The sequence below is a fragment of the Drosophila grimshawi genome, unplaced genomic scaffold, assembly GCF_018153295.1.
Source record: "Drosophila grimshawi isolate 15287-2541.00 unplaced genomic scaffold, ASM1815329v1 contig_1377, whole genome shotgun sequence".
Classification (NCBI taxonomy): domain Eukaryota; kingdom Metazoa; phylum Arthropoda; class Insecta; order Diptera; family Drosophilidae; genus Drosophila; species Drosophila grimshawi.
In genome coordinates, this window is record NW_025062900.1 from 23,638,880 (window position 1) to 23,656,126 (window position 17,247).

At 41.9% G+C, this 17,247-nt stretch overlaps 1 protein-coding gene across 4 annotated transcripts; it reads right to left on the bottom strand.

Annotated features, from left to right (window-relative positions):
* Positions 1 to 5,396: 5,396 nt before the first annotated feature.
* On the bottom strand, positions 5,397 to 8,947 carry LOC6566932 (transcription initiation factor TFIID subunit 4). Of its 4 annotated transcripts, none has more exons than XM_043214545.1 (3): positions 8,926 to 8,947; positions 5,953 to 6,426; positions 5,397 to 5,831 (listed from the first exon to the last, which is right to left on the bottom strand). In XM_043214545.1, the coding sequence occupies exons 2-3, from the start codon at positions 6,420 to 6,422 to the stop codon at positions 5,510 to 5,512; spliced, it is 792 nt and encodes a 263-aa protein (XP_043070480.1). In that variant the 5' UTR covers positions 6,423 to 6,426; positions 8,926 to 8,947; the 3' UTR covers positions 5,397 to 5,509. The 4 variants fall into 4 exon arrangements, with proteins under 4 accessions (XP_043070480.1, XP_001993340.1, XP_032595353.1 ...); XM_001993304.3 differs by lacking the exon at positions 8,926 to 8,947 and adding an exon at positions 8,718 to 8,785; XM_032739462.1 differs by lacking the exon at positions 8,926 to 8,947 and adding an exon at positions 7,366 to 7,419.
* Between the last annotated feature and the right edge of the window lie 8,300 nt (positions 8,948 to 17,247).

Here is a 17,247-nt window from a genome sequence, read left to right on the forward strand (position 1 = left end):
GTACCTGTTTGCCTGTTTGTTTGCTTGCTGACTGTGGTCTTTTCGATTTTTTGCTGTGCTGTTTTGTTTTTGGCATGTGAACAACTCGCATAAAATCTCTTAATGTTTGCATTCTTATGCCGCAGTCGTCTCGTTTGATGCGTGATCTTGTTGATTATGCTGATGGCTGTGATCTGTCTCAGAGTTCCCAGTTTCTCATGCCCCCAGCAGGTTTCATTCACCGTCTCTCAGTTCAGTGGCATTTTCGACAGTACAAATTTCTCGTTTTTTTCCTGTTTTGTGTTTTCTTCTCTTTATTTTTTAGCTCATCGCTTTTGTATGCAAGAGTGTGAAATTTTTGCTTGTTGTTTGCTTCATGGAAATTGCCTATGCCTTGGAATTTGTGGGAACAAGTGCACCGCACACAACACAGCTCGAAACGAGCCGAGCAAATTACGTGCCCTTTCTGTACGGTGTCCCAGAGAACACCCGCAGGCGAGAGCGTGTGAATTTTGCACTATATATGATTTGATATTCCATTGCTTTTTGTTATTTATTTATTCATTTTTATCTGAATGCAAGTTCAAATTTGCAACGAATTGAATTGACTTGTAGAAATGATCAGATTGATTGGAGATGTTTACTTACTTGTAAAAAATAAAGCAGTTGATTTGGACACATTCCCAACTTGGCTGAGATTTGCATATGATCCATATTCAAGAACATGGCTGCCTCACTCCTGAATTTTGTACGCCACGTATTAAATGATGGTATCTCAAAAAGAATCATAATATATAAAATGACAGGTGAAAATTCTCTTACTCTATGAAAAATATGCAAGTCGAAAATATGGCTATTTATACTTTGATCAATATTATATTAGTTTTGTGTAATGTCCGTCATCGATAAGACCATAAATCTTACACAAAGCAAGAGTCACAAAATCTGAAAGGTATATTGCTAGTACCACCCTTCAAAAATCCGGAGAAATAATTTTGGACCACTCCTACCCACGCCCCCAAAACCACAAAAGCCTATTTCTTCCGCAATTTAAGAGCTATAGTTACCAAACAGATTACTAGGAACCCTCTCTAATAATTTTTTTCGGCCACGCCCAAACTTGGACAGTACTTCTTGGCTACACCAACCCAGTTCCTTGTTACTCGTTATCTGCTGATCTAAATTGTGGTATCAAAGTATTTCGCCAGTCGGTTACGCCCGACTGCAACGTTCTATCTTGTTATATATAGTTCCATTTAGCGACGCATTGAAGGAGACTTCTTCGACCCGAACTTATAGTCCAATATACACAGAACTATATCAGCATATATTGGTATATTTATTCGGCTTATTGCTGAGTGAGATAATCGAATCGGCTCACTATATCATATAGCTGCCAAAGAAACAATCGATTGAAAGATTAGTTTTAAGTTTATAATTACGTCTATCTCGATCCCAGATTAACTCCGGTCTACAAGGGTATCTGCGAGGTCCTACGTATGTCACGAATTTCATAGTTCTTTCTGACTTTACATATATCATCATTTTATCGTAGCTGGCATTTTCATAAAAGTTTCCTAGTGTAAGTCACTGTGAAAATTTATGCAGTCGTAATCATCTCGCTGTTTGACATTTATATGCATGTAGTCTTTGTCAATCTCCTTGGTCACTTCGTGCTCCATTTAATTAAAATTCCAGCAACCTGCTCAGGTTTGTGTGTGCTTATTTGCCCTAAAGTGCTGTCACCTTAACTCGCACGCATCATGATTTATAATCCTGCAGCAAACAAAATTAAAAAATAAAACTGAAAAAAAAGACCGAGCGGAAAAACATAATCTGGAACAAAATGCGCCACGTACAGAGCCTTCTCATATGGAGGAACATCAGGCAGCGCATGCGCAATAAATTCGGTTTTTATGACACCTGACAAAATACGCAGCAGCCGATGTTGCAGTTGCCGCTGGAGCTGCCTCTAGCTGTAGGATGAAGCTGATGTTGTGGCCGCTTCAGTGGAAAATTGTTTAATGACTAATGGCAGTCGCCAGCGGTTGGGTTTTTGGTATTGGGAATCGTATTGGGGTTGGGGTTGGGGTACATATATGGGACGCCTTCTGCCGTTCGTTTATTGCCCTGTGTCTATTGAAGATTAATTTCATTTACACAACTTCATCGCCCTGGCCTGGCTTTAACACTTTGTTGCCGCTGTTACCGGCTGCCGCTGCCGCTGCTGCTGCTGCTGTTGCTGTTGCGTTTTGAAGTTAATAAAGCCATAAATATTGTCGTTGGGGGCTGTGCACGGATTTTGGTTTCGCTGTAAGACGCCGTAATACGCAACAGTCGGCGCAACAGCAACAGCAACAGCGTGTCTGGTGCGGCACAAATCGTTACGTGTCGATAGTTTTTTATGGCTCCTTTGTGAGTGCCTAGTGGTGTCCATCGACCAGGCGTAGCATATGGCGCAGATTAGAAACGTAGCTGATGTTTTATGAGGAAGCAAATTGCATCAGCAAGTGAAACCTGGCATGTCCATGGGAGGAGCTTAACTTTATTAAGTAACTAAAACGAGCATTGAAAGTGGTAAAAAAAAAATCAATTTAAGCGCGAATAAGCAACTTGTATGCCATAGACAATTTAGGAGCTATAGAATTTTATATAACTTAATCGACATTTTTTTATGACGCAGTAAATGTAAAAAAAGTTAAGCACCTCTAGGTTCACTAACTATTTTTATTGTTCAAATCGTGTAGAAATTTTGATTAGTTTTCGTGGTTTTTACTGCAAATAAGATATGGAGCTTAATAATATTTAATGAAAATAATGGATACTAAGAAAACTTAAAATTCTAATGTTCTTTTAATCTGCAAATTTAATACACTTTAGGAAAGTTTTTAGCTTTGTAGTAAGATACTAAATTGCACTAAAATTTGTGTGAACTTTTATATTTTCTAATAAGATATTCTGACTTCACAGTGACTCAACCCAATTTTATATAATTTCCTGCTGTGAATCATACAAAATACATACGAATTTAGGAGCTACATGAATGAAAGCCGCTTTATTATTATTATTATTAACAGGGGAGACTTTATGCACTGCGACATGTTAGATTTATTGTGCCACATTCTGAGACTTTATCTCTTCCATGAAGACTCATTCCTCCATGAAGGATTGAGGTTGGGGGTTGAGGTTGAGGGTTGAGGATATTAATGTATTTGGAGTTGATAGCATGTTTAATAGGATACTAAATATTCTCCTGGCTAAGATGATGATTAATGATTCCTTCACAATTATCACAAAATCGGCAGAGTTCGCTACTGACTATACCAAGTTTGGCGACTTTTTAGTCAAGAGATCAGTAAGTATTCAATGTCTGTTCTTCCACATCACTATTACTTGCTTTGGCTTGTCAGAGACCTGGCACAACTGCACCAAATAGAGCCCCTTTAGAATAGCTTTTGAAATGCCTGAAGCTAGTTTCGTAAATCCCTGAATAAGCAGAAGTATGTAAACAGAGCGAAAGGAATAATGTATCCATGTGGCTGATGAGCACCTTATCTGGCCACAAGTGTAAAAATACTTATGCGATAAAATGGTAGAGCAGACGCAATTAATATACAATTCCCGTAACGTTTATCCGGGCCAAGGCAAACAACAACTGAACACATGAGCATATGAAAAGGTGCTTTACAGTTCTTTATCAGAGTATTGGCACAGCTGCCAATCGGAACAGTTCAACGGAACAGGCGACGACCTTATGCAAAAAAGGTGCAACGTTTTCCAACAACAAAAACAACTCTTTGTTGTTCTCGGCGATGTTATACAAATACATTGTAAACGGAGTGCGGAGTGCGCCCTAACGGAACGTTGTCGAGTGTCTCGGTTTGGGGTGTATCTGTAGTATATGTGTGCGTGTGTGTGTGTGTGTGTGTGTGTGTCGGCATTCGCCTTCCTGCTTGGCGTGGAGTGAGACTATGCAAATACACCTTGCATACTTTCGAGTTGCCTCCTTCCGGTCGGAAAAGTGATCTATACTCAAGTGACACTAGTATTCATATGGGGTGATTTCAACATTTAAGGGTGGGGGAGGGGGGCGTGCTATGCGTGGCTTGAACTTTCCTGTCTACCTGTCAAGTTTACGCCTGACGGCACATACGCCCGATAAGTGGGCAAGCGAGCATAAAGCAGCTGTAGGGTCCTTGAAAAGGGATACCATGCAGTAGAGCTAAGGCTGCAACATGTAGGCTTAGGACGTAGGGGTCATAGGGGTGGGTAGCTTTGCGGACAGGTGTGCCTAAAAAATAGACGAGCCAGAAATTTGTTTAGACATCAAATGAATGCTTATCTATTCAACACAACTATTTATACTGGATTAAAAGTACAGTTTTCATTATACTACGGAGTGCGTCATATTGTACACATTCATAAATACCCAATAAAAATAATGCACTGAATTTTTTTAACTATCCCAAGCCTTGTATGCAAGGGGTTCCCACTATATAAAATATTAAAGTTTAATACAAAGAAAGCAATATTAACATTTTAGCTTATTGGTTAGAGATATTGCATGCTTCTACATTGCTGAACAACCTTCAAAAATATGAAAATAATGTTTTTCTATCTTATTAAAAGAATCGAAGTGATTCTTACTACACTGAAGTAATAACTGATTGAGTAAATCACCATCCTAAAACAACTTTCAAGCCTTGAAGCAAAGGTTCTACAGTTTTTTGTTAAATGCCATCATTTCTGATATGCTAATTGAGTTTTGGTTTAAGTTTATGATAGCCGAGCTCTATTTCTAAGCTGACTACAAATGTGCTTGTTGCCAACTACATTTCTAATTAGATATGTGCAATGGACACTCTTAGCCCACTCCAAGCCGTCCAATTGATTACATGAAATTAATGCTACCACAATTTGAGTGCCACAGCACGAACAATACGCACGAGAGAGTGAGAGAGAGAGGGAGAGAGAAAGAGAAAGAGACGTGAGCGCCCAATTGTGAGGAGACCTGGCGCACGGCTTCAATTGAAGTTCAATTGGAGACGCGTAGATTGTGTCGCCCTCGGTCGCGCTTTGATTTTATTGCCAGCACTTAACATAATGAGCGGCACGATAAGATCACGTTTCCTCCTCCTCCAAAGCAACGACGCCGACAGTTGGCGACTAGCGCATGCGCATATGCTTCCTGTCTGCGTTAGCGTTGCCGGCCGGATATTCCTTTAAGTACTCCTCCGCATTGTCATCGTCATCGGTCTGCGTCTGCGTCTCCGTCTGTAACGAGTGCACAAAAGTTCAAAGTGCATGCATAGAATTAATGAATTTTCATTGCGAGCTCCATTGAAATGCCAAGTGCAGCAGCAGCAGCAGCAGCAGTCGCAGCAGCTGATTGAACAAAGGACACACCACCTGTTTCCTTGGGCTTTTGTTCAGATTTATTCGAAAGGAAGTTCATCGAACTGTCTGAACATGGCAATTGCAATTGAAATCGTAACGCGCGCGTGTTTGCAGAGCAACCAATGAGAAGTCTCTAAAACTTGTAACTCAAATAGGCATCGTAGAGCAGTTTGGATTTGTTGAACCGCTTCTCGTTCTCCATATATTGAATTATATCCCTGACTTTCATATGCTTGATGCGTACAAAAAACTGACGCTTCGGCAGTTGTGCAGCTGTTCCAGCTCCAGCTGCGGGCAGGCCTGGAGCAGTATTTGGTAAACCAACGGTAGCCGTGGCGCTCTGTGGCTTCCGGACTCCCAAAGCCAAGAGCGCAGTCTTATTAGTTGACTCCAAACGTATTTCGCTCTCAAACGAATTTGTGGGATTGCGATTGCGCTGCAATTTCATCCAACGCCTGAAATGCGAATATATGTTTAATTGATGTTATATACACGAAAGATGAAATATCTTCAGGCTGACCAAGATTTAATACTCCAGCAGATATATAATAAGTTGTAAATGACTGAGAAACTTACCGACGATGTCCGTAGGCTGTATCGTCATCAGAGCATCCATAATCAGCCACCTCACGATCATCCAGGAACCTCATTGTCGTGCGCAAATCATGATGCAGCTCGCAGCGAGGATCGTCGTAGAGACTGTTGCCAGAGCGATGCTCACTGAACTCAATGACTGTCTGCATCATGTCCTTCAAAAAGGTTTCCGCGGCAGCCAATAGACCCTCCACAAGCTCCTCATTGACCACTGTTGACAAACCGTTCAAGGAGCAATACGTAAACAGCGTTCTTTCAATCCATTTCTTTTCTAAGAATGTCGGACGCGGCATGTCCATGAATTTGGGTGCTGAAACTGGCTTTTCGCCCGACTTTGGTTCTACCTTGAGATCATCGCTGCTGTCGGGCACAATGAGATTCTCAATGATGAGCCGCTTACCGGCATAGGGCTGCATGGGCACTCTAATCGGATGGCTGGTTATGTCAGTCATTGATCTGCAAAAGAAGAGTCAACTTAAGTTTTATTCAGTGGCAGCAAAGTTGCAGTCCATGGCACGCGCCTGCACCTTTACCAAGTTTCAAGTGCATAAGGTAACATATGCCAGCATGATCCTTACCGGTCGAGTGCACGATCAGTGACCGCAACAGCCCACTTGGGCAGCGTCACTTGTTCCTCTCCACTGCACAGAGCACAGTGGACGGTGCACAGTGCACAATGCGCAGTGCACTCAACCTGCCCACATAACACAACACATCTGCAACAGGAGCTAGAAGGATGTGTTATGCAAAGTGCACAGGAATGCGACAGGAAGGTGGTGGACTGTACTGGTCTGGTGTAGACTGGACTGCAGTCGGTGTCTCTGGCACGAGCGACTAATTATTCAAAAGAACTGCACATGATGGAATGCTAAACTAGGACAGGCGACCAGTCGGCTCGCGTCGGGGTAAGCGGATATTAAACAACGGCGCGCGACAGTCGCCCGTCGACTGTCGACCATCGCCCTGTGCCCCTGTCCCCCTGTCGCTTGTCGCTCTGTCCCGCACATTTCCGCGCACCACTGACTCTCTGGGCCCAGAAGGTCCATTCAGTCGTGTAGGGTGCTTGGACGCATATTAAAAACACTGGCATTACCTGCACTCGCTGATGTTTTGACATGTTGTTGTTACCCCTAGCTAGAAATTTATTAGAAATTCTGGTCAAGGTGCCAGCGGGTCCGACGGCTTTTCTTTCTTTCAGTCTTTGTCGCTAATGCTCGCCGCTCGTCCGACTGTTGCTCTGCTCCCAAACAGGTTCATTACGCGTGCCGTCTACGAGATACGAGGCGTTGACCTAATTATGTTTTCCTTTTTTTCTTCCTTTTTATAATTATTTTTTATTTTGTTAATGTGTGGATTGAGCACGCTTCCCCATAGGGGTTGCTGCGAGTTACTTACACAAGTTATACGCTCTCTCAACTCTAGTTGCAGAATGTAGAAGAATCAACTAAATTACGTCTGCGAAAGCAAAAGCTTACTTGGATTGCAGATGAGTTTAGTTTCAGCACTGTCAATGTTGCAATTGTCAGTCAGTTGAAAAAAAGTTGCATTGTCAATACTATTATTATATATACGCGATATGTATGTACACAGCGTATCCCTTAATCGAAAATGCATAAAATTAAGCTCATTTTTATCAACAATTGATCATCGCTATTCAAAAGTACAGCATGCTCAGCGTTTTGCAACACTGCACCGTAGAAATGCAGCACTAAAATTTGAATAACGATAATGCAGTAAATAGTCAGTGACTGCATCAATCGTAATGCTAACGGGCCATATTCAAGTCAGCATTTAGAAATGCAGATTGGCAATTCCAACTGCAATAGTGCTGCTTGCATAATCCAGACGAGGTTCATGACGGGAAGCAGCTGCAGGAGGAGTAGGCGAATGACGACGACGACGTCGACGATGACTTTGGCAAAGGAGCAGCAGTATCGTTGGTTCAGCACATAAACTAAGCTAACAATTCAACTAAAATGCCAGCTAGATAATAAAAAATAAAATCGAAGAAGAAGCACAGGGAGCAGCAGCAGCAGCAGCAGGAAAAGAGGAAGAAAACAGATCGACAACCAGCGCAGATAGAAAATGTAAATAAAAATGCGAACACTAGTCACTTGAAGGCCCCCAAAACTGACTGCCAGACAAACCGAGTTGCAGTTGGAGTTGGAGTTGGAGTCAGTTGGGCGACCACCCACACGCTATTTGCAGTGCATCCTCGCCGCCTGCGCAGTGTCAAATAGACAACAACAACAACAAACGAAGTGTTGCGTGGAGCGCGGGCGTAGCTGGACAGATAGACAGACAGATAGGCAGAGAGTCAGGCAGACGGACAAGCGGTTAGTCGGTGAACTGCAAGCATATTCCAGCGAATAAATATTATCATATGGAAATTTTCTTTCACAGCAATTACGGATACTGCCAAAGCGCATGTCCCGTGTGGCAAGGTGACCCAGCAAACGTCAAAACTTGTGCAGCACAGGAAATCGAAATCCACAACAAGTTGACGTTTGCCAAACGTTCGCCACACATTGACGATGATGTAGCACCACCGCCAGCGTCGACAACAATTCCGATTGCGAGTTGAGAATGAGACGTGGCTGCAGTCCATTCATAGATCCCCAGCATGTGGCAGTTGTTGTAGAAAGTTGAAGGCAACATGGGGCATAGCGACAGCCGCACACACACACACACACACACGCACACACATAAGCGATTGCATTCGCCTCCAGTTGTTTGGCTTTGCGTACCTGTTGTCTGATGACTTTAGGTGCGATTCGGTGCTGCGTTTTGGGCGCAGTAAGCGAAATTGCCAATTGCCAATTGTTGCGCTTTCAGTGGCAGTGGCAGCTACTGTTTCGTTACTGCCACACACCTTGCAGCGATTCGAACGGAAGCAGCTTGCAGAGAAAAGCCGCTGTTATACATACATTTATATATATATATATATATATATACCCTTTAAGATTCACAATGGGTAATTGGCAATGACTGCAGGCGAAAAAATGCATCTCTCACTTGATATTTCCGGAGCAGCAGAATCTGAGTTAGTTTAAGTAATGCTAAATTTAAATTAAAATATTGTTGAATAGTATAATCAAACATTTTCCTTTCAAACAGGTCGATCAAAAATTATAACTACTATTTTTTTAAGATTTTCGTGTAACAATTTCTTTATTTTATTAATTATTAAACAAATTTTGATATGAAATATCTTCACAGCTTAACACAGGGTACATCAGATTCGAGCACTCCTGGACCCCCGCTATGTGCAGCTATTGTTGTTGCCACATCAGCAAGAGTTTTAAAAGCATATTGCAGCGTTGCATCTTGTGGGTGTGGCTGATTGGGCGAAATGGATGAGGCTAAGACTGGGCTGGCCGCAATGATCAATCTTGACGTGCAGCGTTTATTGCGGATTCAGGCAGACGTTGTTAGCTAAAATGTTGATTATTATTATGATGAAGATGATGATGATGATGATGATGTGGATGTGGATGTGAATGTGGATACTGACGTTGTGGACGTGTGGACATCGCTGCCGCTTTGCCGGTGATTTTGATACTACTGGCTACTGGTTTTTTTTGCGCCGCCACTTAAGTGGGCGTGGTGGCATTTGAAAACGTTAGCTTCATGTGATGCATGATGCCTATGGCCTGCCCCCAATCGCCTGCTCAGATTTAAATATGAAAGGAAACGATTCATTCGGCTTATGTAAATGGCTGACAGGCGTTCTGTAATGTTTCAATTTCAGTTCACCTCAGATAGCTATTAAGTGTAAGAGAAATACACTCACCTGAGCCAAGCACCTGCAAACAACACACAACCTGATGTGCATCTTCTTCTCTTTATGGGTTTAGATCTTTGCCAAGAGCAGCGGAAGTAAAGATGACACACCTTGACAAAACACCTACAGCCTTATTGTTTCTTCCACTTCTAATTTATTTTTACGGCATCGCATTTCCGTTTGCTTCTGGGAAGACAAATCATCATTGTTCGCACAAATTGACACACAGGCACATGCAAAGAGTGCATTGTAATTTTTGTACAAAATGTGTAATGCAAGTGTAAAAGACAGTTTTGAACCTCTGAACGGACTGTATCCGAAAAAAAAGGCATGAATCAATGAAGATTCTTAGTTAACAGAAGAAATAAGTACTTATTACATTCATTTCTTAAGTATCACAATATGTTAACACCTGTTTCATTGTAATATATTTTTAAATTGCTCTCAACTTTATACGTATTATTATTCATAATTTCCTTCATTACCACTGAAAAACAAAAGTCGCACAAAAGTGGCAACACATTATAAAAGCATAAACAACGAACCACATCAGGTTAGCACCCCAGAGTCTAAATAGCTCCGATTCGAAGTTGCCAACGGCAACGATGGATGCACATTGACGACACGCTGCCAATGAAAATTACTCGTATTATATGAAAAGCAGGGAATTTCTTTATAAACATGACGCGCGTTTCTCGATGGCACCATAAACCGGACGATAACCCGCATGCGCCTGCGCCCCACGTTGACCCCCAGAGCGCCCAGAGGCCTGAAGCCTCAAAATAAAAAAAAATATCATATGCAAAATGGGCAAAGCGGGCAAACTTAATAGCTGTTAGTCTGCAATCGGGCACTGGACCCCCAGCCAGTCAACCAGACTGAAGCAAACACAAAAATGCTACAGTGCCCGACTGGGAGATACCCTGTGAAGATGGGTATATAGTTAAAAGCAGCCAAAACTTACTAACTATAGAAATAGTTTCTTACATACAGTTCATAAAGCCATTGCCAAAAATCTAGGAAATATATCCAATAATTAATTTTGTTTAATTTTCGGCAAAACAATATTCTTTACTTCCAGAAGTCGTTGATGCCATCTTCAGAACTTTACACCAATTTGCACAGCTATCTGATACCCTCTTAAGACATTTGAAATACAGGGTGTAGAACAAAAGAGTGCAACACGCCGACGAAAGAATGCATGGCCTGTGGATGCATGGATGTGTTAGATGCACGCCCCCCACATGGACACAGGTAAGGAGCGCACAATTCTTCACTTCTTCACTGTTTGTGTCAGAGCTGCCGTCCTCGGAGTTGGGTCTGCTCGTGTGTCGTCAACCTGTAAAATGTATAACGACAACATTAAGCTCGTGCCACCAGCTGAAGTTTAATGGTTGAGGCACTTACCGCTGTGGCGACTTTACTGAGTTGGCAATGTTGCAACATCATCTACACAACGGTACACTCGTGCTGCGGCAGGTTCATGCCAGTTCAGGCACGCCGACAGCGGTTGATCTGATTTGCCTCATCGTCGCCGTTGCCATTCAAAAAGGGAGGCACAATTTTTGTTGTGTATTTTGTTGTTGTTGTTCTTGTTGTTTAATGTAATAAATTTTTAATATTATAATTTTTGCTGTTAGTTTTTTTTAGGCTTTTTTTGATGACCGCTGTGAAGCTGGTTTCTTGGTTGTAGGTCGACTCGTGTGCGGACAACCTGTTCCGAAATTGTCGCCGGCTGCTTCTAAGTAGTTCAGCTGTGTGCGCTTTGTTTCCAAATCACAGCCAGGTGCTCGCACAGACCTCGTATTACGAGCTATGCCTCCTCCAAAAAAGGATCTCTGTTTCTCGCATTGCATTCAAGCGAAAATGCGGCAGGCAGCCACTCAATGGAGTCTGCAGCTTTGTTATTGCTCCTGCTCCTGCTGCTGCTGTTGCTGCTGCTGCACTTGGGCAGATGCCGCGACGACGCAATTCAAATTAGTGCTCAACACTCAGGGATATGCATTATCCTTCAAACGTTGATTTATAGACGCGCCGGCGCGAGCCTGCTCTGTATTCTTTTCAATTATATATTCGGCTACCGACGCATCGCCTGACATTTATTTGTTTGTTGTGCACACACATGCACATTCACTTTATTTATTCAAATGCGCCTGAGATGCATGCAACGAGTGCTGACACTAATGAAAATCCTGCTGCCTTCGGCCTGTGAAAACATCTGCGCGTGCGGCTAAAGTGCATCCACATTGTTGTCTCTGTTGGGATTCATGAGTAGTGCCTGGAAACAACAATGCATTGGTCCTGTTTGTTGAGAGATTGCTGCGAATAGAGTTGGAAATTGAAGGAAAAATCAATTACAATACTGTATAAGTAGGCAGTAGGCGAATGGTAGTGCTTAGTCTTATTTATTATTATTTATTTATTTGTTATTAATAATAATAATAATTGTAGAAAGTTTTATTCCATCTGCAGAAGATTTTTAATTATTCTCTTATCTAAATTCTAGTAATCCAGAATAAATTGTGCATTGTATGAAATATGTTTAATATTTCTAAAAACAATTCTAAAACTTAACAAAGCCTTGGCACAGGCAATCAATCAATTGAAGTCTATTAAAGAATATATAAGGTTGGTTCTTAGAGTGTTTCTACGTATGTACGTAGAAAGTTTTTAGGTTAAAGTAATTACAAAGACCATTAATCCAGTGTGCTGAAACATCACTAGTAATGAAAATAAAATAAATGTATTACTAAAGATAAGAATTAGAGTTAGGCATAAAAATGAAGCTGATTTCTAGCAGCGACCGCCCACATGGTAAACAAAGCCGCCTTAACTCACCGGGGTAGATTTTAGGCTGACTTAACAGACACCTCACCTACATAGTACACCCATATATGTGTACTCATCAAATTGATGGACATGATTAGAGACTTAACATCAAAATGAAAAGAGAAAAGTGCGACCTTTGGCGCCGTGCAGCAGTGCAACAAGCCCCTCCGCACCCCCTTAAAAAACGACAGATGCATGCCGTATAATTGATGAGCTTTTAGCATTAACCAAAACCAAACTCAACTCGTGAGAGACAACGTTGGATTGACGGGGCGACGGATGCAACTAACGCACTTCAAAAAGCACAGGCAAAGGGAGCGGCGAGAGAGAGAGAGAGAGAGAGGGAGAGAGAGAGAGCGTAAAGGTGTTAAAGGCAGACGGGTTCGGGGCCACAAAATGATTAATCATTTGACAGGTGCGCTTTGCCCAAAGAGATGCAACGCACAACAAACAACAGCAGCAACAACAACAACAACAACAGAAAGAAAAAAAACGGTACACGAGAAAAGGGTTTCTTTTAACAAGAAACTATTTAACTTAATTTCAACGGTTTACATTTTGGTTAAACTGTCAAGTGGACGTCGGCGCTCACAAAAGGCTCGCTGCAACTGCCCAAAAAGGATTGCTTTTATTTTATTGTATTTCATTATTTGGTCGGCCTGAGTGCCACACCCACGCGTTGCCAGGCCACCAAACAAAAGGTGCTACGTGTGCGAGGCGTGGCCAGGACTCAAGACACTGACTGAGTGTGATCCTACATCGGGGACTGTCTCTCCGCCCTTTTTCTGTGGGCTGGCCATCATTATGTAATTTGACGAAAGGTAAACGAGCCACAGTTCGAACGTTGGAAATCAAATCAAAGCGATGCCTAATGACGGGTTAAGCGTGTCTCGGCTTTTGCAGCTTGAGCTCATTTTGGCCCCGCTTTTTAATGGGCCTCTTATGATCTTTTATTTTTATCAAGATTTATGACAATTAATAATAGGTATGGAGTACTATGAACGATGCTCAGCGACTTCCGCTCCCAATCAATTAAAAATAATAAGCCAGCGAGATCTCTCTCTCTCTCTTTTTCACTTTATACTGAATTATGACAAAATATATATATATACAGATATATAAGCAAGATTTATGTTGACAGTTCGCTTTAAGGCATAGCACAGACCACCTTGCCTGGCACATGACGCAATCCAGCCAAGCACCTTGCCAAAATAAGATACGACTATACAAATCCTTAGACTGAGCCACACTCAGGCAGCTGGCAGGCATCTCTGCTGGTTTTCTATGAGTTCCAATACCATCTTCATCTCTACATATTTCTCAGCTGTCTGCCCGCTTTTGTGTGCACTTCTTTTTGTTTTTCCTATTTTTTTTGCGAATAATAGGCATAGAAATAGCGATAGGCATCAGTGTCCTAGGCACAGGTTTCAGGCCTGACTTCAGAGTCCTGTGTGGCATTCGACGATGAACACAAAAAAGAATGTGTGTAGAAAGACGCTCATCACCTGTCCTTGTGCCAAAGGCAAAACTATGCTTTGATTTCCACGACATACTACATACCTCTTCATTTTTTTTTTTTTTGGCAAGTTGTCTTTTGTTTGGGGATTTACTCAGCGATCCAGTAGGTATCTCGACCTGCAGCCAACAATTCAGTTTTTGTATTGGCATGTGCCTTACAATATGAGGGTAAACCAAACAATTTAAAGCCGAAGTGAACGAACTGAAGAGAGCGCAGATTAAGCCAAATAAGTTTTTGCACTGTGGAAAAAAGAATCGAGAGTTTAGTATTTCAAATGCACTTTGAAGTACTCTAAGCTTAAGAACCTATTCGAAGCAAAATATGTGACTCTCAAGTGATGTTTCTCTTTGAGGTAACCCATAAAATATGTATAGTAATTTTGGAATTTTGTAAATAATTTATGTGTATACTATTGTAAATGATCAAATTTTAATTTTTATCTAAAGTGGTTAAGGGATCAAAATTCAACAAATTGATATTTTATATTGATTTTGATATTTTTAACAAATTGTATTTTTATTCTGTCGCTGAGATAAGTCAGTTAAGTGTAGAAAGGATAAACCGTGGGATAACCAGTCAGAATAATAAACCAAACATATATTTTATTATCTTGTTGTCGACATAAATCTTTCCTAAATGCAAATACAAACAAAACCGCAGACACTTGTTAAGCGCTCGCCAAGTTGTTGGTAAATACATGAACTATGAACAAATATTAGCTCGACCCATGGGTCGAGGTTTAAAAAAAAAACCACAGAAAGATAAATGAAATGTCATTTGGACACGCACGTCACGCTTAGCACCTGAATTTGTTTGTTTTTCTCCAGCGGCTGCTGCCGTCCAAGCTGAAGTTCTCATTTGAAATTGTTGTGATCGTGATTTTTGATGACACGAGCATATTTACCACAAAATGGGTTTATTTGTATAGCTATATTTATATGCGTTGGTCAAGATGTTACGCAGGTGCTAAGCAGACGTCTGATAAGCCCTGAAAGATAAGACATTACACGGTTTATAATTTAGCTGCAGCCTGAGCCTGGACCACACCTGTTGGTTTCTCATGGCGCGCTACTCCTTTCGGCTAGGTTATCGGCACCGCAGGACGACATCGTTAGAAAGCCATACAACTTAGCTTAGCATTGTACTCGGCCTTTTGCTTTATCCTTAAACAAAAGGCATCCTTAGCAAGCATTTTCCTCTGTTGTGCTGCGTGCTGCGCTATTTCCATTCGATTTTGCGCACTCTCTAATGAAACTGCGCATTGTTTTCTTTGCGGCCGCCTTTTGTTTGTGCCAGTAGCAGTAGGTGGTGTATTAGTGTTGCCTCCGCACGCCTCCGGCATCAGGTGATGTGCCTCTGTTGACGAGAACATCTGGCGCTCGCAGCTGGCCAACAAACTAACTCCCCGACTACATGCCAGTCTCCGTTGCTAGGATTTGAAGAGGAAGTAAGTTGTATATAGTATTTATCAAAAGTGGATTACATATATACAACTACATACCTATCACTGACAAATTGACACATGCGATCAGGCAACATCTTCATTAGAAGCGGAGACGTATCGGGAACACGCACAGTTAAATGCAGTTGTGCATCGATCATTATGCACAATGTGGGTGTAGCCAGGCATCTTCTTATCCTCATACACGTACACGGCCTGCCGGTCGCCGTCTCTCCCATTGTACGCAAATCTGCACCAAATTTATGCAAATTGAAATTCCATAGCAAACACCTGGCCTGCGAAAAAACATACGTGCAACAATTGTTTCAATGGCAGGCAAGGAGTGATGAATGTGCCACAGATTCCACTCACCCGTCCCCGTACTGATTACACCGGCTTGCAGTTGCAGACAACTTGGCGCGCTGCACAAAACTGTAGCAAATCTTCAAGAGCAAACCGAGCAGAACGATTCACAGGCAGGCAGGCAGGCTGGCTGGCAGGCATTCAGTGCAGCCCGGCAGGCAAGGTGTCAATTCTGGGAAATCTGCTCAGCGTGCGCGGTCCAAGTGCAGCCAATGCCAGACCAAACAATACACAACGCAGCGGGAGTCTCTTCTGGCCAAAGCAGAAAAAGGCAACAAAATTGTTATGGTGACAATGACAATGACAATGCACTGGCTACGGCTATGGCCAAGGAGCAGCAGCAACACAAATACATACAAATAACGAAGCGCAGACAACATTATTGTCAGCTCAGCATCAATAGGAATTTTGGCATTGGAAACTAGTGCAGTGGGCTGTGGGAGAATCTTTGAGCGCGCTCCAATTTAAGAACTGTTTATTCTTCAGTTGCTGCCCACAGGCAATTTGCATCTGCGGGCGTTGCTTCTTTTGTATGTTGCATTACAATTCCACGACACTATTTATTTAAGCAGCAATTTGCATAGTAAACATTGTTGATTGCATATAATTATACTTTCCAGGCAAGTTTAAGTGTTGGAAAATGTCCTCGATGTATATCGATCCGTTTGCCATATTTATCGATAACTTAACTCTTTCATTAAGATGAAATTAATTTGTTGTTGCATTAAAGGAACACAATAGCGGCACTAATTGAGGTGAAAGCCTTTTTTAACTGTGAGAACTTTGTTGATTTAAGAGGATTTTGTATAATATACATAACACCATATATGAAAGCGTGTAAAATGATGATATTTAAGCAATTTTTCTGTTTAGCTTTGGGTTTTTTTTGTTTTTGTTGCTACAACAATCTAAGGCAATAACGTGGCCTGCCCAAAAGGTACTAATCCTATTTTGAGACACTGAAACAGAAATAATAAAACTCTTTTACGACAAGCTTTAAAAAAAGAAGAAAGAAAATGCGGCCAGGGACTGGGACTTGCTGCTTGCTGTTTGCCACGTCTGCGTCGGCGTCTCCGTCTGCGGCAGAGCAACAAATTATTAACGACATTTTAAATACGACGCGTTTTGCGACCGCATCTGAGTCCGAGAGCGAAAGGGGTCAAACATAAGTTGGACGATTGGAGCTGGAGTCCCAAGTTTCAAGTTCCAAGTCGAGGCTTCCTTGCGAAACTGAAGACGATGGCGACAAGCGAAGACGCGACGCCTTTTAATGAGATTTGTTGTCTGCTCCGAAATACATGAAAAACTCGTGTTTCTTTTGCATTTAAGCGTTTTAAGGAC